At 44.7% G+C, this 21,328-nt stretch overlaps 1 protein-coding gene across 1 annotated transcript; it reads right to left on the reverse strand.

The window, feature by feature from the left end:
• Positions 1-6,483: 6,483 nt before the first annotated feature.
• CISD1 (CDGSH iron sulfur domain 1) lies at positions 6,484-19,697 on the reverse strand. The gene is made up of 3 exons (XM_068416613.1): positions 19,609-19,697; positions 13,264-13,469; positions 6,484-8,502 (listed from the first exon to the last, which is right to left on the reverse strand). The coding sequence occupies exons 1-3, from the start codon at positions 19,637-19,639 to the stop codon at positions 8,413-8,415; spliced, it is 327 nt and encodes a 108-aa protein (XP_068272714.1). The 5' UTR covers positions 19,640-19,697; the 3' UTR covers positions 6,484-8,412.
• Positions 19,698-21,328: the final 1,631 nt, after the last annotated feature.

Genomic DNA, 21,328 nt, shown 5'->3' on the forward strand with positions numbered 1-21,328 from the left:
AAAATGGAATTAAAAGGCAAAAAAATTGGTATTTAAAGGCTATCCAAGTACCTAGTCCTGAACTAATAACTTTTAGATATCCTTAGAGCTAACAGAAGTGGGCCTGGAGGGGACTAAAAGAAATATGAAAGCATGAGTAACTGGAATAAGTAAACACTGACTATTTCCTTTTCCCTGATACTTGCCTTAGTCAGATTTATGCATATAGAAATCAAGTGACGTGAGACTCTATCTTCTGCTCACTCATTCCACCCTCACGCTTCAGCACATGGAGTTCACTAGTCTTATCTGGGAACTTCTCCTAAAATAAAACAAGCAAAACGGAGAGGATAAGAGAAATCACAAGTAATGAATTTCTCCACAGAGTGTGATGCTGTAAGAGTTTGTGCTGAAAGCTGAACCTACCAGCAAGATTCCCAAGGAAACTTCTGGTCTCCGGGCTGTGCAATCGCACTCAAAGCTAAAGAGGCTGCAAACAGCTCCTAAAGGGGCGGGTGGCTGCGAACACCCCCCCAACAAAATGCATTTGGCAAAATTATGGTTAATTCTGGATTATTCTTTGTTGCTGGAAAACGGTCTTACTTCAGGGTCTGATGAGGACGTAAACACTGACAATATAATAATAATACTAAATATTACACACTCATTTATTGCACACAAACTGCTTTGCGCTGCAAGAGGATGTCTCACCGGCAGATTGCAGAGCTCCCCCGAGCTGAGCGAGGATTACAAAAGAATGGCTTTCTGCTGAAATAAAGCCCTTTTTCAAGCACAACAGGTAGTTAATAACTAACCACAAGACACAGGGTAGTTTAGCGCAGGAAATAAGCTCATACTTCAGTGGAAGTGCAGGGGGACATTAGGTAAACAGATTAGTGGGGCTGGGACTTGGCCAAAATATTGGTACTCTAGGGGTATGCTGACAACAAGCACCGCTGGATTTTTGACTGTCCCTTTGGGTGGTTCACAGCCACTCCTTCCCCATCTCGCCAAAAATACCGCTCCTCTGCCGGAGCCGTGTTTTCTGCGCGAGGTCTGTGCGAGAGACGTGGATCCTGCTGCCCACAGAGCCACTTCCTGCAGCAGGCGGCCGCGCTTGCGTAGCTTCTGCTGGCCGAACAGATTGGGACAGAGCCGACCTGGACCGTACATGTGGTCCTGATAAGAAATATTGATCTGTGAAACCAATAATGTGTTGGAAGGGCAAGAGCATCTGCAGTGGTGCTTCTGCGGCAGGAGGGCCTGTCCGGCGCGTTTGGTGTATGGCAGACTGTATCGTGCCCTCTTAAAATAGCTCAGGGCTTTTAATCCTTTGATAAATTCACAGTTGTTCTGTGCTTTTTTGTTCTTGTTAAGTAAAGAAAAATCTGAACTACCCTTGTCTGTTGTAGCTGTAAAACTCAGCGGTGCTGTCCTGCTTTCTTTCCTCGCTACTGCCTTGTCACTTAGGCATCAGGTCCCCCATTGATTAATATTTTACTTGGCTCTGACTGATGCAAACTCTTTGACACTACTCTCCTCCCTGGCAACCAGGCATGTTTGGGGTTTTCCAGGATGAAAACAAAGGGACGGTGTCAAAAGCCAACCTACGCGCTCTGGAGATAATCAGTACGTTTTGAAAATGACTGTGAGGTTAATTCATGGCAGTTGTGTATTTTCTGGATCACCTTTTCTACAAACAGAACTGCAAGCTGTAAATTTCGGGAGGTCTGTTTTGTATTAGAAAGCTATGAGGACTGTAAAGGTGAGAAGCTCGTTTCTATAGTTCTGTTCTTCCTCAGAGTCCTTGGATTTTATTTTTTTTGTTGGTGATCATTAAAGAAACTAAGCACAGAATTTGGAGGAAAAATTCATTTTTAGACTGAGAGGAGGTTAAGGGGTGGGAAGCAAATGGTTAAGGGGTGTGCTTTCATGGTGGAGAGGGGGCAGCAGTGGGTGTTTGCCTGGTTTTATTCAGCACTTTCATTCATGACCCGCAGAAGGGAGGGTGCACAAAGTCTCCAGGTGTGTGGATGCTCCTGACCTCCTTAGGGCAGTGAAATGCCACGCCGATGGCAAAGAATTCCTGCAGGATCTCACAAAACTGAACAAAAGGCACAATGTTGTCATAGGAACTTCAAGGTGGATAAACGTAGGGCAACGCATGGCAGGGAAAATAATCCAAACCAAAGCTCTTTGATCCTGGAACCGACTGTCACGGCCCAGGACAGAGATCCTGAAGTCACTGTTGACAGTTGTCTGAGATCATCAGCCTGGTGTATGTCTGCAGCCAAAAAAAGCCAACAAAATGTTGAGCAACATCAGGAAGAGCGTTGAGAGAAAGACAAAAGGTGTCATTTTGCTGCTATGTGTAGCCTTAGTGTGCCACGTACTGAGTCCGGCTTCCACGCCTGGTCTCTCACAGAGAATAGGAACATACCATTAATTAACTGGTGCAGAAGATGGAATTAAACCATGATTTGTGGAGAGTCTAAATTGGTGGAACATGTTTTAGCTGCCTCCAGCCCTAGAAAATGGCAGAAATCTGTGTGCTTTGACATCCTGGCGCAAGAAGTTATGCTGCTTTGTCTTTATGCCTTTAAACAGAGGCATTAGAGCAAAGTCTTTAGTACCATCCCCTGACCTTGTGGTTTACAGGTAAATAAAGATTACTCCCTTTGTCTTTCTAAACAAAGATTTTCCAAGTATGGCTTTGTATCTCTATCAGGGGGTTGCTCAGGGTTTACAAATGCATGATGGCATCTTACTAGTCACATCCTAATGCTTTAGGATAACCCTGCTCCTTGATTTAAAATGATTAACATGCCAAAAGGTTTATTTAAAATGCTTCTTTGTCTTTCCCTAGAGGCTACTTATATTGCCTCCACTTGCAGTAAAATTAAACATGTATTTATTGACTAAACCCACTGCCAACTGGCATTTTAAAAAGTCTCTTCTATTAAACACTATTCTACTCTTGGACTTTGCAAAGCAACAGAATTTCAGCCCTTAAAAAGTAATTTAACTCATGCAGATGTTGGAGCCAAGAGTGAGACTGAAAGAGCAAGATCACAGTGTTTGAAAAGAGCAACAAATGTAATAATTACTGAAGGTAAAGTCTGTTCTGGGTGTTGTTTTGGTACCTGAGTCTCGAGCAAGAGTCCCAGCGGTGAACAGACAGTGCGTCTTGACCACGTCTTATCCATGTATGGTTATATTTGCCAGCTGCAGAAAAGCATTTGAGCAAAAGTTACGCAGTCAGTGACCTAATCATTCATTTTGCTGCGTTTCTGTTGCCAGCTGACTTGACTGAACGGCACAAACATTCCAGCTACCGAGCAGATCCTCGCAGTGTGCTGAATTTTGAATGCTTCACACATTAAAGCTGTAATTTCTGGCACGCTCAGGAAGCTCCTCTTTTCTGCACAGGCTTCTCTCGGAGAGCAGAAGGCACTTTTTCTGTAGAAATGTGCCACGCATTCAAAAACGCCAGAAGAAAACTGCAGTCTGCATGACAAAAAGGATGCAGAGCAGAGCGGATTAAGGGCAGTGCAATGTCAAATAGGAGAGGAGGGATGGTTCGTTCTTCAGCTAGGAAAAAAATAACAAGGGAAATTATCTCTCTGTGCTTACGTGAGATGTATGCGGCTTCTGTGTATCAAAGAAAACAGAAGCTGCTTGAGAACCCCGATAAATCCTTTCTTACCAGTCCAAACTGCACATGAGAAAGGTGGACTGAATTCTGCTTTGCTACAGTCATGTAAAGCTACTGTGATTTTACTGACTTCAGGGAGAGTACCGCAAAATACTCCTCCTATTTATTATAATTGCACATGTAATTAAACAGTTTACAAAGGTGGGAGTGGAGGAACATTAGACTGCTGACAGGGGACCCACAGCATGAGCGTACGTTGCTTTCTGTCCAGTACTGTGGGATTTCACAAACAGTTCAGGAGGAAAAAACACAGTAACAGACGTCTGCTCGAGGCACACAAGCCCTTCAGCTCTAAGGGGGAAGGTTTTGGCTAATAGAACTGCTTAGTCCCAGAAGCTAATGAACAGCCACTTTGTCCATCTTACACTTCACTCTATTAAGAGGTATAATGAAATGCAACACATCATTTTCTGTAATTTGATTTATCCCATTGTTCTACCACTTAGCAATGTTACATGGTGTTAAATCTTCTAGCTTATGCTCTCCTCCCATCTGCCACTTTATTTTTTCTTTTTTCCCCTTCTCGTTTCCCTCCACACACTTGTTTTGTTATTTAGTTTTTATTCAGCTCCTCTCTGCATTAGCCTCAGCATTAGGCAGCCTGGAAATCATCCTGCCTGAGAAACACGCTGTGCAGTGCAGGCAGCACAGCTACAACACTGCTAGGAGAAAACAAGCAGCAGAGAGCTTCAAGCAGCGGCCCTTGGTACCCATCCTCAATTAATGATGGCACTTGGAAAATGATCCTTCTCCTGCCAGTGCAGAGAAGCCACTCATCAAAGCACGAAAACCAGGGCAGAACAAGTCTGGGTGCAGAAAGCAATTGGGGGGAACGAGTATCCAACACTGCTGGGCTTAATGTGTGTCAGTGACAATGGAAAAAGCATTTGGTTTTTCTCAGCAGGTCCACGTGAAATGTTCTGACCGGGCTGAAACAGAGATGCTGAGCACTGATAAACTGAGCCTGCTGGCAGCCGTGTCAGGGCATCCCCTCTCTGCCCACGCGCTATGGGGAGATCATGCTCCAGCCAGGGAGATTGCTAATCCAGCCAGGGAGATTGCTAATCCAGCCAGGGCTCAGGGGTTTTTTTGTCAGCCTTGAAGCTTCAGGAGTTGAAACAAAAGCCAAATTTAGTAAGAGACTTCCATGTTCAGGATGGGGAAGGAGAAGCCAGCTGATGAGGTGGTTTCTTTGCAACACCAATGTTTAGTTTCATGCCTACGTTCTTATTCTTCCTGCTATTATAAAATGTTCTTAGGTTATTGGAGTGAGCAACTGTGATGCAGCAGTGACTCACGTTTCCACGTCTTCATCTAGCTGTATTGCACTGAAAGGAAAATCCCAGTACAACTGCTGTAAAAAGAAATTTTACAGACCCCAACAGCACCAGAACCAGGTCCAAACTGTACCAACATGGTGAAAATTTTATTTTGGTAGGGCCTGCAGTCAGCTCTGCTGCTGGCTGTTGGGGAACTGGCGATACAATTCCTAGATTCAAAGTGCATGAGCCTCTGTGCATGAAAAGCTGCTTAGTCCCAGACATGTTTATGCAGCACTTCTAGATGCCTGGGCTCAAACAGACAGCAATGCTGCTGAAAAAAAAAAAAAATACATATATATATACATGTACTAAAACCCCTTAAAACCAGCATTGCCCACATCAAGGCGTACCCATTGCACAGCGTTTGTTTCCTCCTAGTGGACCCGAGCGTGATTGCAATGCTGGCCTCCACCATTTGACATTATCCATGAGATTAACCGTGCTTGGATTAAACACACAGAAAATACACGTCACTTACAGCCGTCTCCTCTTCAAGAATGCCAATTCTAGAAGCACTTGACTATTTGACATTCAGACTAGTTCGATGAGTCACATTCAGTTACTGCAGAACCAGTGCTTTAATTTGTTCACCTTCCTAATAAACATTTACATGTCAAAAAATAACGGTGTAGAACTGAAACACAGTTTTACTCTGGGACAGGAATCTCTCACTGCTTTAATATGAAGGATTTGTAACATTTTTATGTAGGAGTTTCAATGCGAGGTGAAAATTTCACATTTGCAGAATTTCTTTATGGTTAAAATTTGGTAAAAATCTAACCAATTCACTGTATATTCTAGAGATTATTTGAGAAAAGCACTAAAACAGATTTCAGAGAACACTGGAAAGCACTCAGACCAGCAGAACATGATCACCTATTATGGTAATAAGGAAAAAAAAATGAAGCATTCTCTGTAACGCTCATCAAGGCTGCTGGCAAGTTTGGTTACTCAAATGCAAGTATCTCTCTTCATTATCACATTCAAACAGCTCACATCCATGAGTAACACGAACTTGTAGGTACACTACAGAAAACTACGTACATCAAAATAAGATTTAACCACTTTGTGTCAACATTCAGACATGTGACACTTGTCCAAAACAAACTCACCAGGATGTAAATCAGCAGAGACTCACCTCCTGCATCTTTGCTTCCCAGGACCAAAAACTTCTCATGGACACCACTTATCTAATGCCCAAACTCCAGGAAATAGTTTTATGACTCAGGAGACTCATCTGAAACTTCAGGACTCCATCTCTCAGAACATTAATGCAGTTTTCAGTGAACTTTTATTCCTTCAAGAGCAGCCAGGCTTTGCTGCTAACAGGAAAAGAAGTCTCCAACAGAAAACCCAACCCAGACACAGGTTTATGATTACAGAAGCACTGCCATACAGCACTACTCAGAGTGTAACTCTCCCTTGAAAGAAACAGCACACCCACGAGAGAACACCACCACCTCGAGATTAAGATGAGCTCAAATGTGTATTTGACAAAAATACAGAAATATCCAGTGCCATGTTCTAATAATACAGAAATAACTTTGTTTTGGATAAAAGCAATGTATTTGATAATTTAAGGTTAAAACAACTTCCATATGCATCAGTACTCAGCCAAGTAAAAAATATCAAGTACCTTTACAGTCAAGACAGGAAGATAGAAACTAAATGTATTTGCAATTTCTTACAAGTAGAGGTCTCTCACAGACAGCAGTTGCCCCTACCGTAGCACTCTACCTGCAAACCCTCTTTTCTCTGCCTTTGTGCCACCTTCTCTACTTCTTGTGCCTTCTGCCAAAGTTCAGACCAGTCAGCTAAGACCTCAGCCTCTGAAAATCTCACACTGAGAATATGCAAAACATTTTCTTCAATCTTAACCAGCTGTACCAACGATGCCCTTAAAAAAAAAATAAAATTAAATAAAACCTCTACTGTCCCGATCCTCTGGAAGAATCCTTATGGGTCCAGGTTAAAATGTCAGCTTCTTGAAAAGGCCTTTCCTCTAGCTCTGAGGTAGTCTCTCTGCCCCAGGACATCAAGAGCTCAGTCTCATGCAGGCTGCAATTAGGCTAATGGACCGGGTTTAATACAAAAGTGCCCTCTGCCACCCCACTCTTTGGGTTTTGGTTTGTAGTTGTTGATAAATCAAAGCTACATAAGGAAACCAACGTGATAGCCATTAATGCAACCATGTCAGATAAGGCAGACAAGTGCCATAGGAAGAGAGGCTAAGAGCTCTCCTTGACTCATCCTTCCTTTCCCCTCTCGTTTCTAGTGTTTCTAGCTGTCGCCAAAGCCTTTCCCCTTGTCCCTGTCAGTTCTTTTGGTAAAATTAGCTGAACCACATTAACAGTTAGCCCAGGGAGGCAGCAGTTATTTAAGACACATAGAGCCTAAGGCCACTTAGTAAGGAAGGTGTGCCTCCTCCCTCCGCAGCGGGAGGAGTCCTCCGGAACCAGCCAGAGCAATGATGAAGCAGACAGTAATGATGGGTGGGGTTTTAGTTTTTATTTTAGCTTCGGGACTAAATGGGCATAGCCTCCCCCCCACAGAAGTGTCCTGTGGTCTGGGGAAGTTAGCGTCACTGCTAGAGACTGCAAGTGAAACTAAGGCTTTCTAGCAGCAAGGACAACCCTGCCACCCCCTGCCCATCACTGAGCACTTCGTATCATTCCACTTGTCTATTAAGAAAGCTCCCACAGAGACCATCTTCCTAATCCTACTCTAAATACAGGTCTGCAGTTCTGGTAGTACATTGCTGATACCATACGGTAGTAGGGTCGAGTTTCAACACTGCTCTAAAATGAAAGGTAAAGTTGCCCTTTAGCCCCATCTTGCTATAAGCCTTTGATGTTGTCTGTTCATAGTTAGCAATTTTAAATGTGTTCTTTTACAGAAGCCACACAGAACAGTAATAGGCCAGACGTGACACCTGCATAAGCTGCATTTTGGCACCATGATTTCTTTCCTGCCGCTGCCTTTTACATAAGACATCTATCCAGACCTGTGACTTTAGAACCTCTCCAGGATTTTAGGACTACCTTTTTGAACACACATTCTACCTAATAGCCTCAGAGTAGTATACATCTATTTGAAAATAATTTAATCCCTATTTTCTGATTAAGTACATTCTGTGCGTCATTTCAGTTTCACACTCGATGAGAGGGTACACACACTTTACAGGACAAAAAATTTAAACCATGACTACTTAGTAAATTATGCATTGTAGTGATTAAAACAAGACAAGCACCAGAGAAAATACACATGCTGAAGCCTGACGTATATACTACACTGGAAAGTCTTCAGTGACATGACAAAGAATTTGTGGTTTTTCCCCCAATTACAAGTGAGCAGAGGATTTGTCAGACATTCATTTGGTAGCTTCTACTGTCCACTCTACGCCTCCTTCCTCTTGATGATCAGAGGCCCAACGTTGTCGCCGGTTTCCTCATTGTGCTTTGTGTGAGAGCCATCACACAGCGGGAACTGAAAGAAAGAAAGAATAAACACATCTAAAGTATATCCAGAGTCAGACTTAAGAACCTAGGTTAAAAGTTCATTAGAACATCTTCTCATTAAATCCACTGTGACCACAGACCATAACTTTTGTGCTGGTCTCAGGTCTGCCTGAGTTTTGTCCAAACACTAGTTTTGTCCACGTGAGTGCAGAGTGGACGAGAGGCTTGTTAAGAAAAAGAAGCAACTCCACTCCACTCTTGGGTGTTCCTGCCTGAGGCCAGCATGAGGAAAATGCAACCTGAGCTGACCTTCACTGTAACCTACCTGGAGTATCTTGCTCTCAACCTTGCCCCACACTCCGTTTTCCTAAGCAACAGCCAGAGCTGAGTGCAGTTACAGAAGGTAAGTGGGGTGAGGAAGAGAAACAGGAGGAGATCCTTAGCTGAATTTTTGGTGGTTTTCTGTAGCACATTACGAGAAAAAGGGCAGTTTCCCTAGTTCATCTCTTATTTAAGAGAGACACCTACATATTAGTCCTGCCTCCAGACAGCTAGAGTAGCAAGCTGCCTTTGCTTCATCCTGACGCAGCTACCTTATCTCATCGACACAAAGGTCCCTTTGCGCTGGCTTCCACATTAGGATTTTGACCTGTTAATGGAAATAAACTGTGCTTCCAACTGACATGGCTATTCACCAGGGGGGTTTAAGGATAGCACTGAGGAAGTAATTTGAAGAAATGTTTTTTCCATAAACCCAGAACAGCACAAGACCCATGGGGACTCCTTTAGCTACCTGTAACTGCTCAGGTCCCAGACCAGTCACAACCACTCTGCTCCTGAGCAGCTCTTTTCACATGCAAGAGCCAAAGGACATTCTGTGAAGCAACAAGAGTCAGGTTAGATCCCATCACTTCTCAAGGATGTGTTTTCAGGCCTATGCCTCCTCTGAAGAGGAAACTCTGGAAATGATCACAGAAATCACACTCTAGTATTTTGCATTCAGTTACTATTTTGTTTGCTTAGAAGTAACGGGAATCAAAGGTGGGCACTACTCAGCTTTTGCTGAATTTGCAACAGCAATATTCCCTCACAGTACAGTCGTGATCGAACTGTCTTTGACACTCCACTGATCCCAATGTTCATGCCTCAGTCACAGTCCTTGAAAAAAATCAACACCCTATCACCCACGCTTAGTTAGAATAAAAGATTTCAAAGTACTGCACGAAAACAATATAATGAAGACAATACACTTGCAAAAAATAAATTCCCAGAGGTCTAAAAATAAAGCCATATACCCTGTAGGGAAGAGTGTCGGGGGGGGGGGGGGGAGAGAGGTGAGGTGGGTATTTTTTGTTTTTCACCGTTATGAAATGTCAAAACCCACACTATAAATGGCAGGTGACGTTTCCAAATAAAGGAACTCTAAATTCAGAGAACAGTCACGTAAGCTGATTCATGCAGGAACTTTATCATCAGTCATTTGTGACTCAGTGAGTAGGTACTGCCAGATACTTGGGAAAAATCTGAGCAAACAAGAACATATGTTCATGGGACACTGATTAGCTTTCAACCCAGATGTTCCTGGGCTAGTTGCTTTTCCATGCAACACCACAGTCCACTGCTCTTCACAGAAGTGTCGACCCAGCTTCCATCAGACATTAACATCTCACGTGCCCCAAGGAGGCGAGCCCAAGGTTCAGCTACAGCAACATCATTACTTCAAGTTTGCAAGTGACAAAAATGGTGGGATTCATAGGCTTCAGAGAGCATCAAGACATCTTTAATAGCTCCCCACTCTGACTGCTCTGAATTCATCCTCTGGGTCACAAGGTCTCGGAACCGCTGTCTCCCAGAGGCTGCGATGCTAGACTTCAGCTTTCAGGAAAAAAACCCAACCAAAAACACATCACTTTTCCAGAGCACCCACCCGGTCACCTTGAAGACCAGATACTGAATAGATGGATCTTGGGCCTGACACAACATGTTCACCCTTGATTAAGATAAAGCAGGCTAGTGATAGTGGCCAAAGCTCACACCCTGAGGGAACTGCGCGGTGATGTGGACAGCTCAGCTTCTTTCCCTTGACACTGAACAGGTTTAGATTCTCTACCACTATTTCTTCTAATGTTCTGCAGCAGCATTCCTCGACCTGCACCCTGGGGACTAATACTAATACTTCTCTGGAAGACACAGAGGTTGCAGGTCATTGTAAAAGAAAGCAAATTAATTCCCTCCCCCCAGCTCACACACTTAAAAACGCAGAAGAGTAAGAAAACAAATGTTCTAACTTTAGACTAATTACAGTTTGCTTTTAAGACAAAACTCTTGCCTCTGCACAGGTAAATTTGAACACTGGGTTTTTCCACAACACTTGACAAGTGGTGCTATGAAGTGCCTGCAGAGCACAACACTGAACAGGAAAGGACCATTTAAAGAACTACCTACTTTAACAGATAATTCCATCCAAGCAGACTTATTTGAAGACACCACGTGTGGTTTTTTTAAACACATGCACTCCACAAAGGCTTTGGCCAGCATAAAGAAACAAACAAAAAGCCTCTGAAGTATACTGCTTCAGAAACAAAACCCAACTGAAAATAATCCTGCTCCTTTTTTAGGAGTTAGTCTAAAACACCCTGGTACAGTCCAACCGTTCTGTGATTCCCCGTACAGGAGGAGCACCATGTGAAGCTGGCTGTAGTGCATGCACACTACTAGTACACACAGAAATATCCTATGGTTCATAACTACTGGTTCTATTAACAGCCTCATGCCTCAGATGAGGCTCAATCTGATGAGAAGTGCTCACACAGTCATACAAGAGGACATTTCTTCTGACCTGTATATGGAATAGAGGTCCCCATATGCCCCTTATTTAACAAAAACACAGTGGGTACCTACTGCTTTTGAACTAATTGTAATTCCCTGCATTGGAAGCACACACATTCTACCATTTTAGCATCATATAAACATTATCTCACAAATTTTAACATGATCTTAGTTTGAGTACTGTAAGAAACAGATACTAGCTAACTACTTCCAAAGATGACAAGCACGTGAGAATGATGAAGAATGTCTCTGTATTTTATTACTGCTTGTCCACAACTGAACATGAGAAGAAACACGCACACCATCTTAAAGATCATGCTACCCACCATACAAGGTCAACTAATCAGGGCAAGAGGACAGCAGCAAAACTTGAAACTGGAGTCTTTGAAGCACAACATGCTGATTAAAATACTCATCATTAAGCATCAGTAAAAGAAAACAAATGCCTTCAAAATTTTCCACTGACCTCCTTAATGCCTTTACAAGACCTTTCAGATCAGAGCTCTAATAACAGACTCATTATAAGGTAGCCCCATCTACTTCCTTTTAGTGTGTGACTACAGAGCCCTAACTCAGTAGGACAGTACGTTCCTAAACTGACAACACCCCTTCAATATATGCCAAAATGTACCTCTTAGTATTTTTGTTTCACACAAAAAAGATAGTATCAAACAACAGCTAGAACATTGGCAGAAGCTGCAATGCAACCACTAAAACCATACACCATCTTACATTTCTGTTTAGAAAACTGAGTAGGAAGCAGAAAGTACAAACACCAACATTCAAGTTAGGTGATTCTGTGATTTTTAATTATTTTTTTTTTGCACAAGGACTGAAGGAGGTGCCTACACTATTGCAACCCCAGGTAAATCCAAATTCAAATATTAAAACGAACTGCCACTGCAGGTAAATGATACAGATCTCAGCTATGTCAAATGTCACGCATCTCTACCTCAGATTTAAATCTGATCTTAGTGTTATTGAAAGGCTAGGTATCAGGCTTACCACTAATTTTAGGCAATTGAGGAAACCCAACTTCATACGCAAGTAAGTTGGACCAGTGTCTAGGTCAGACTCTTAATTGCTCAAAAACAGAGGTTTAAAGTATGCCATCATGATTTCACTGGCTTTACTGCAGGATTACCCATATAACTATTTTGAGTTGCTAAGGCACAAATGCCTTAAGCCTAACTGTCTAGGCTCTTCAAAACCTCTAACCACAATGACTTCTTTGTAGATTACCTCCGTCACCACTGGAAACAATTCATTGCTGTACTCATTCACATGGCAAAAGGTAGCTATCTACAGTACACAGCAGTACTACAAACATACATTTAGGACAGAACAGCAGTACCACTGTAACACCATCTGCGCGAGTCAGGCTCTTCCAAAACCACTCTGCACTCACCCTGTCTACAAGATTTAATGATTAGCTCAGACATCGCAAGTGACAATTTGACACTGGCTCTGGTAAACCAAGAGACTTCTTAATCGATTTGTGTTACTAACACAATGAACTAGCAGCAAGGTACTTTCTGACTGACTAAGCTTCCAGCTTCCTCCAGTAAAAGGTGTTTAAGGTCCTCTCAGGCTGTGGTTCCTGAGCTCTCCCTCACCTGCCAACAGGCCAGTAGTTTTGGATAAGCCTCAGTATTAGCACACAAAAATGGTATCTGTCATTCATAACACTGATTGCTCCATACAGCAGCTCTGCTTTCAAAGGATCTGCTTCTTCGGAGCTACAGAAACATTTTGTTCACTATTATCAGTGATCTGCAGACTTTACCCTGAGTGACAGCATAAATCTACATAGTTTTATAGACTACAATAGTGCTACATCTCACAGCAGAATAGCTGAGGTGAAAAGAAGTTAGTTTCCTCTAAATAAAGCAGTTTGAAAATAATTCTGTTGCAAGATGCATGTACACGAACGAAACTGGACCATTTATTCTTCTCTTACCTTCTTAGATCTCCAACAACGACAGTACACAGCCTTGTCTCCCAGATCTTCCATATCAAATGCATGGACTACCTTGGGGTTATCCTTCTGGATACTGGGATTCACCACTGCTTTGCAGCATTTGTCTTTAGAGAGAAATTTTTTGTAAGCTAGGTACCCAACAGCAGCTGCTCCAGCAGCTAAGGAGACTGCAGCAATCCATTCAACTAGAATAAAAGAGAAGAAAAAAAGAGAGACCATCACTTTTTGACCACAACATTCTACCAAAACTATTCAGTACTAAATGTCTTCATGCTTGTGGCAACACCTCTACTTTCCAACAGACCTTGTTGTTCTGCAGTGGTAACACAGTACCTTAGAAGAATATATTCTTTTGACACTCACCTAGTTAATCTACTCCTTTCTCTTGATCAGAATTCTCCTTCACCCCAGTCCTTTCTACACAAGGGTGAAGATTAACCTAGCAGGGTTTGGGGGGTTTTATAACCTTTTATTTGGGAACCTGTGATATCAACAGTGGTAGTATAGTGTTTCCAAGTTCAGCACATTAAACCAGCTCTAAGTACACCCTGTAGCAGCAAAAAAAAACCCTGTTGTTAGTTTCAGTTGCAGGAATGCCACAAAAGAAGAATGCTCAGGATCAATAACCCAAGCATGATCCCCCCTGAGGTATGGGTACTGAGTAGTTTTGCAACTAAAAATGTTAACAGGTGTTTGGCAAATTATTTGGGAAATTATTTAATATACTACCACTTCAGAAGAGTAACAAAAGCCAGCTTAGATTAAATCCCCACTGTGGTGTACAGGAAATAATATGGATCCAAAAAGACTGTATTTAAGAATAAGAGCTTGAGTTTATTTTAACTGGATTAGTTCCTGGCTCTCTGAAAGACAATGTCCATTAAAAAATCCTCTTTCCACCACCTCCCATCCTCACTTTTCCCTCCCTCTAGATACCTCCAAAATCTTTGCAGTCTTACTCACTTGGCATAACTTGCTTTTCTGCAAGGAGTTTTCCTACTTTTATGTGGCTCTATTGTTTCCTCTCTGTGTCATGAAAATATACTGGACTTTGGCCCGAAGGTTCTGGTTGTGGCAACAGCCCTGGCCATTTCCCTTGGAGCTGTAGGCAACTGCCCCTTTTTGCTTTTTATCCACCGCTTCTACTCACACAGGTACTCCTAACGTGTACAGACAGAGTTTGGCTGACTCGACAGACAAATAAATCAAAAAGGAACTTAAGTTTTAGCACGTTTACACAACTTAAGAAAACTAAACCAGTCTCCAGTTGGGAATTTCTATCTGGCCTTTCAATGTTTGCATTGGATTTGAAAGATGCCAAGCCACATGGCCTCTTTGGGGCAAGAGACGTTACTACGTTAACTCTAAAGGATAAGAACAAACAAAAAGCCTTTGTTAGTTCTTGCTATTTTCCATGGCTAACTGACTTAATGTATTGCCACTGTGAGCTTGCACTAAAAGGATCAAGAAGGTTTTCGCCCTGTGCCAAAGCCTTTTCTAAAATCCATACCCAGGCCTTTCCTCAGCTATAACACTGCGTTAGCTCATACACACCATGCTGATCCACAAGGCTCTGGATGTAGCAATAGGGGAGTTAGACAAATATTTGTACTACATCTGTAGCCCTGTAAGATCAGGGAAGGCAGGCACTCCTTTTACTAAAGGAGTAAAAGAGGCAGAAAGCCTTCAGAATTCATCTTCGTAGCAAACGAAGAGGAAGAGACCAACAAACACCGAGACCTCCCCTGCAAATGAGTGACAAACCCTCCCTGTAACAGCAGAAAACCATCTTTAACATCAAAGCATTTTGGGTGTGTTTCCCCGCTCCCAAACTCCTTAAAACAATAAAAGCCCCAGAGAGAATATTGTGAACTCAGTGTTTTATATCCATCCAGCGAGTTCTCAACTCCTTATCTCCCCATTACAAACTAGCCAGAGTAATGCATTAACTTTAATAGGGTAAAGAAGTGAAGAGGTGAAATTGCAGAAGGGATTCTATGAAAATCTGCTTTAATTTAGCAAAAAAAGCCCAAACTAATCCAAAGAACAGCCACAGCTTAAAGTGGAGGCAGCAGGTTCTTCCAAGGAAAGCCACCGCAGAGAGTCTGCAGCACCTTCTCGCTTGAGCACATTACCTCAAGAAGAGCAGGGCTGTGGCAAGGGAGGAGGTACCCAGCCAGTTCAGGGACAAGCTGGGTCTGGTAAGTTTGAAGTCATTTCTAGCAGTCACAAGAGCACCAGGCAAACCAGAGGGATTGCCCATACCAGGGATTTCAGAAAAGCAGCTCTGCCCAAGCCGCTAGCTGATATGTTGCCAATAGATCAAATCTTAACCAATGTTTTCAAGTAACTGATGAGGGGACAGTGATAAGACTGTACCCATTCCATTAAGGAAACTACAGGGAAAGAGTGACTTTAATGAAGACCAAGGGCGATTCCTATAACTGAACCACCCTTTAAGGTGCTGCACCTTAAGGAAGCTGATCTTCTATTGCACCTATCCAAAAGTCCAGGTCAGCTTAACAAACCAGCAGAGGAAAAGATTCTGATGATAAAAATACTTCTACGACTCACAGCACGAGCAGGAAAGTCTGTGCTAAAATTCAGCAGCCTTGCAGCGCGTTCAGAAGAGCTGTCCTGCGCACCTGCAGCTAACCCAGATCCCTCTGACCATCCCTCGGGCCACCTACCACATAACCATGCACAGCACATCCAGCTCAACAAGCAGAGGTTATAAATTTAAAGTAATTGTCATCTTGTATTTCAGTGACCACCTACTTCTCCCGAGGGCCAGATTAATCTATTACACACACAGACAGACTGAATACATACAAACAGCTTAATGTATTTTTTTCTTCTAATAGATCATAGTCTTTTTTACTGTATTAGCTTTTTTTGCATCACTTGTCTGGAGCTGTATCAGGGTGGAAAATGGTATCAACCGATAGTACAAGAAATCCAAACATTTAAAGCAGTCTGGTCTTTAAATTTCAGCATTACCTTAATAAACATCATATACATTTATGAAAGCTATTTGAATTTAACAAATGGACTCTCTCTTACGATGTCATGCTGGTTTTGGCTGGGATAGAGTTTATTTTCTTCACAGTAGCTGGTATGGGGCTACATTTTGGGTTTGTGCTGGAAACAGTGTTGGTAATGCAGAGATGTTTTCATTATTGCTCAGCAGGGTTTACACAGAGTTAAGGCTTCTTCTGCTCCTCACCCCACCCCACCTGCGAGCAGGCTGGGGGTGCACAAGAAGCTGGGAGGGGGCACAGCTGGGACAGCCGACCCCAGCTGACCCAAGGGATATTCCATACCATATGATATCATGCTCAGCATATAAAGCTGGGGGAAAAAAAGGGAAGGGGGGGATGTTCAGAGTGATGGTGTGTCTTCCCAAGTCACCATTACGCATGATGGAGCCTGCTTTCTGAGCCCTGCTTTCCTGGGGATGGCTGAACACCTGCCCGCTGATGGGAAGCGGTGAATTAATTCCTTATTTTGCTTTGCTTGTGCACATGGCTGTCGCTTTACCTCCTAAACTGTCTTTACCTCAACCCTCAAGTTTTCTCACTTTTAAGCTTCCGATTCTCTCCCCCATCCTGCCAGGGGGAGTGAGCAAGCGGCTGCGTGGTGCTTAGTTGCTGGCTGGGGTTAAACCATGACAGATGATACCATCCTGCAAGGTTTCAGAGGCAATAAGTTTTGTTGTCAACTGGTTTGTTTCACAAGCAGATCTGAAGAGCTGGAATGGCCATTTCATCTTTCAAACTGAGCTACCCATAAAACTGCACCTGGAAGGAAAACACCTTTCAGAAGTTTTTAAGTACTTTAAGCTCTGTTTCAAGAGGCCTCTGGTGCCAATTCAACAGTGCGCTGCCAAACTGTTAAGGTCATGCACGTCTTACTTGAAGAGGCATCTGTAAACAGAGTGACATTGATGTGGAACATCAAGGTTTTTTATTTCTTTTTTAAAGTAAAACCACTAACAGCAACTTTTGTGTGATTATTAAACAAATCCTAATTCTGGTACAATAAAGCACAATGTTACAAGTCACTATAGGACAAGACACTACAGGCCTGTGGAACACAGCAGAAAAATTGTTTCAATGTTGTAAGCACTAAACAATGGAAAAGGTTTGTCTAAAACTCCAGAAAAATTAACACACAAAGGAGAGAAGGGAAGAGAGATGGAAAGAGGAAACAGAAGTCCAAAGAATGCAATCCCAGGAGAGCAGGCAGTGCACAGAAGTAAACAAAAAAATCAGAAGATGAGAACAGTAACAAGCCGATGGTGGGAATTTATTTTCTTCCATATTCTTCGGACATATCCTAATGAACAAGAGATTTGGATCACAAAGTTTCTCCTCTCTCCAAACAGCTCGAGTATTATTCTGGATGTTTCCAGATCTAGGCTACAGGCGTACTGTTAGGATCTGCAAGAGCTCAGACAGATTTTGTCTGCAGGAAGAACACGCGTTCACCATCTGCACTGACAAGTGCATGAAGAAACCGAGATGGTCTTGGCTCCACCAGCAGCACACGATCCTCGTTACGACACATATCAATTTACTTTCCAGGAACGGGCAACAACATGGGGGTAGCTGCACCCCTACAAAGTTAGTCCAAGACAGTCCTAAGAGGCAATTTTCAAGTTACCTCCAGGGCTTAAAAAATGTTCATGTTATTTGAAAGTCAGCTACAGAGTAGTAACTCCAGACATGAAAATCTGTATTTTTTGTCTTCAGAAGTGCTTATAACTTTCAACCTGCACCAAAAGCCTAATAGTAAAAGCCAACTAGTCAAGGAGATAAAGTCACTTCTAGCACTTCACAGCATCCCCAAGAAATGGGATTACAACTGGCAGGCTTAATTTAACTGAAACTGTAAGGTAAAGAGGCCACCTGAGGGAGAAAGGTCATTGGATCTGGCCAATAAGCAGCAAAAGCCAAGTCACGGTGATCAGTGCGGGGTCACACCTGCAAACCACCACATTACAACAAAACAAAACACTAGCTGCGCTATTCCCTGCCTTCCAAAGGGCAGCCTTTTGGCACAGACACATACCAATATACACAGGGGCAATTAACTCTCCAGTTACAGCCAGGAATTAAATCCCACAAAAACACGGGAAGTTTCTGGTGTCCAGTTTTCTCTAGGGAAACAGGCATTAGTATGACTTCCAAAATTCATCCGCCTGAGACACACAAAAGCTGAAGACAGAGCTGTGACGTGCCAGTCGCCGATCAAGTTTAATCTTGACAGAAATCACATTAACCGTATGCCGCTGCCTCCGAAACAAAGAACCCACCAGACTGCTCTCATCGGCTGTTCCTCTGCTTTCCTGGGACAAGGAGGGTCTTTTCAGTTTGATCAGGAGCACGTTCTTCTCCCTCCCCCACAAAGTAAGTTTTCTTCTCAATTCCTAGCGTATAAGAACTGTTCTAATTCTTGCACGCTTCTAAGTGCCAGTAAGCTGCCGTTGGGAATACAGCCTGGCTGCAAGCTGTTATCGAGCCATCCTCAGGGCTTCGGTTTGATCACTTTAATAAGCACAGCCTTCCATCACTATAACCCCTTTTAGACTGCAGCGATGCCTCTACCAACATCCCCTGCACCAGCAGAGCACCCAAAAAATCTACCTGAATGGAGCCACCTGACTTAAGGGCATAAATCATGAGCAGCTTTGCAACTGGAAGTCACAGCCACGCAGGTGAAGCTCATTTTTTTTGGAGGAAATCAGGTTAATTCAGCTCTCCGCTCTGTCCTCCATCCATCCCAACCCTTTCGCCCTGCCCGGTTGCCCAACAGCATTTAAAACACACCACGCTACTTCAGGCGTGGTTTAGGTTAAATCATTACACAAGTATCACCGTTATCCCTGTTCTATCAGGATTAAAACCCCAGAAATTTACAGCTTTTCATGAAATTTACACCCGGCGGCTTCACACAAACCACGAGGCCTCACCCAAGGCAAACCCCGCCAGCGAAGCGGCGGCAGGGGGAAAGGCAGAAACAACCCAGCGGTGCCCGAGGCGGGCTGACCCCCACCACCGACAGAGCCCGGAGCCGCCGCCGAGGGCCTGGCGCGGAGCTCGACCCTCTCACAAGGAGCCGGGCTGGGGGGGGGGGGGGGGCGGCCGCCATTTTGTCCCCGGGGGTCCGGTGGGGCGCGACAGGCGGGGGTGGGGCGCGACAGGCGGGGGGGGGCCGCGCCCCCTCTGCGACCCGCCGCCCTCCCGCCGCCGGCACGCGGGGTGCACGAGGCCACCCCGCACGCGTGCGACTCCCCCCCCCCCGCCCCGGGCTCGTCCCTACCCCGCACGGCGCCGTTCTGCCCCAGCCCCATCGCTCCGACGCCGTAGAGGGCACGCGCAGCTCCGCGCCCCACCGCGCATGCGGACCCCCTGCCCTCCCACAAGATGGCGGCGGGACCCGCCCCTTAAAGGCTTCCTTGGGACGAATAAAGGGGCTCTCGGGTGGTTACAGCAGTGCTGAGCTGCGCTGTGGAGAAGAAGGGAGGCGGGCGGCCTTGCGGGGCCCCGGCGCTGGGGTGACACCCGGCACAGGACCCTTAGTGCCCCCTCTGCGACCCTTAGTGGGCTCTGAGTCCCGCGGATGCCTCTGCGAGTGTAAAACGGGTGGTGGGCGTCGCTGTGTCCCCTGCGGTGGGTCTCTGCTAGTAACGCTGTTGGGTGCCGTGAGTTACTAGGGCTCTGCACACCTCTTAGAACCTATTGTATGAGCCCTCTCCTGTAGTTGTGATGAACTAAAGAGTGCTAATAGCTGCCTTAACCCTCACAAGCTCGGGTATTGATGTGAGAATTACTGGTCTTTACTTACTTAAAAAAAGTAATTTACTTACATCAAAAAAGTTATTTTTAGAGTCCTGTGCTTGATTAAAGACTTGCAAGTCTGGGACCTACTTGACAGTCAGCACACCTCCCCTGCTCCTTTTGTACAGCATCGTGAATCGTAGAATCACAGAATGGTTTGGGTTGGAAGGGACCTTAAAGACCATCTAGTTCCAGCCCCCCTGCCACGGGCAGGGACACCTTCCACCAGACCAGGTTGCTCCAAGCCCCATCCAGCCTGGCCTTGAACACTGCCAGGGAGGGGGCAGCCACAGCTTCTCTGGGCAACCTGGGCCAGTGTTTCACCACCCTCACAGCAAAGAATTTCTTCCTAATATCTAATCTAAATCTCCCCTCTTTCAGTTTAAAACCATTCCCCCTTGTCCTGTCACTACATGCACTTGTAAAAAGTCCCTCTTCTGCTTGCCTGTAGCCCCTTCAGGTACTGGAAGGTGCTAGAAGGTCCCCCTGGAGCCTTTTCTTCTCCAGGCTGAACAACCCCAGCTCTCTCAGCCTGTCTCCATAGCAGAGGTGCTCCAGCCCTTGGATCATCTTCGTGCCCCTCCTCTGGACTCGCTCCAACAGCTCCGTGTCCTTCTGATGTTGGAGGTCCCAGAGCTGGACACAGCACTGCAGGGGGGGTCTCATGAGAGCAGAGCAGAGGGGCAGAATCACCTCCCTCAACCTGCTGGCCGTGCTGCTGGTGATGCAGCCCAATCATAGAATTGTTTTGATTGTAGAGGACCTTTAACATCATCGAGCCCAACTGTGACATCTGGCTTTTACTGACACGCAGGTGCCATAACTCTGAAGCTCCACGTGTTTGGTTTCCTCCTTTTTGCATCTCGCTGTGCCTGCAAAGGAGGTGACCTTCAAACCCCTGTTGTTCTTTGAACGCATACGGCCTAACAGTACTTGAGTTTCCCAGTCATCCACAGAATTCACAGGGGGAGAGGACGCGATCAAAATAAAGCCCACTCACAAAATACACTGAATTTTAAGTGCCGGTATAAAGGAAAAATATTTTAAGTGTCTCAGACGTGGCCTTGGCGCGGGGCGGGGGGAGTGCGCACCTCCGGCCGCCAGGGGGCAGCAGCGCCGCCGCGCTCCCCACGGACTGCACTTCCCGGCGCCCCCCGCGGCTGCGCAGGCGCAGGCGGACACAAAGGGCCGGGCGCGCGCCC

Source organism: Nyctibius grandis, chromosome 20 (assembly GCF_013368605.1).
Source record: "Nyctibius grandis isolate bNycGra1 chromosome 20, bNycGra1.pri, whole genome shotgun sequence".
Taxonomy (NCBI): domain Eukaryota; kingdom Metazoa; phylum Chordata; class Aves; order Nyctibiiformes; family Nyctibiidae; genus Nyctibius; species Nyctibius grandis.

What these genes read in the sequence shown, in the direction of transcription:
- CISD1 (XM_068416613.1), bottom strand. Translation starts at nt 19,639, where the DNA reads ATGGGGCTGGGGCAGAACGGCGCCGTGCGGG. An exon ending in GCAGAACGGCGCCGTGCGGG is followed by an intron (nt 13,470 to 19,608) that starts GTAGGGACGAGC and finishes CTTTTATTCTAG; the next exon opens with TTGAATGGATTGCTGCAGTC. An exon ending in GTTGTTGGAGATCTAAGAAG is followed by an intron (nt 8,503 to 13,263) that starts GTAAGAGAAGAA and finishes TCTTTCTTTCAG; the next exon opens with TTCCCGCTGTGTGATGGCTC.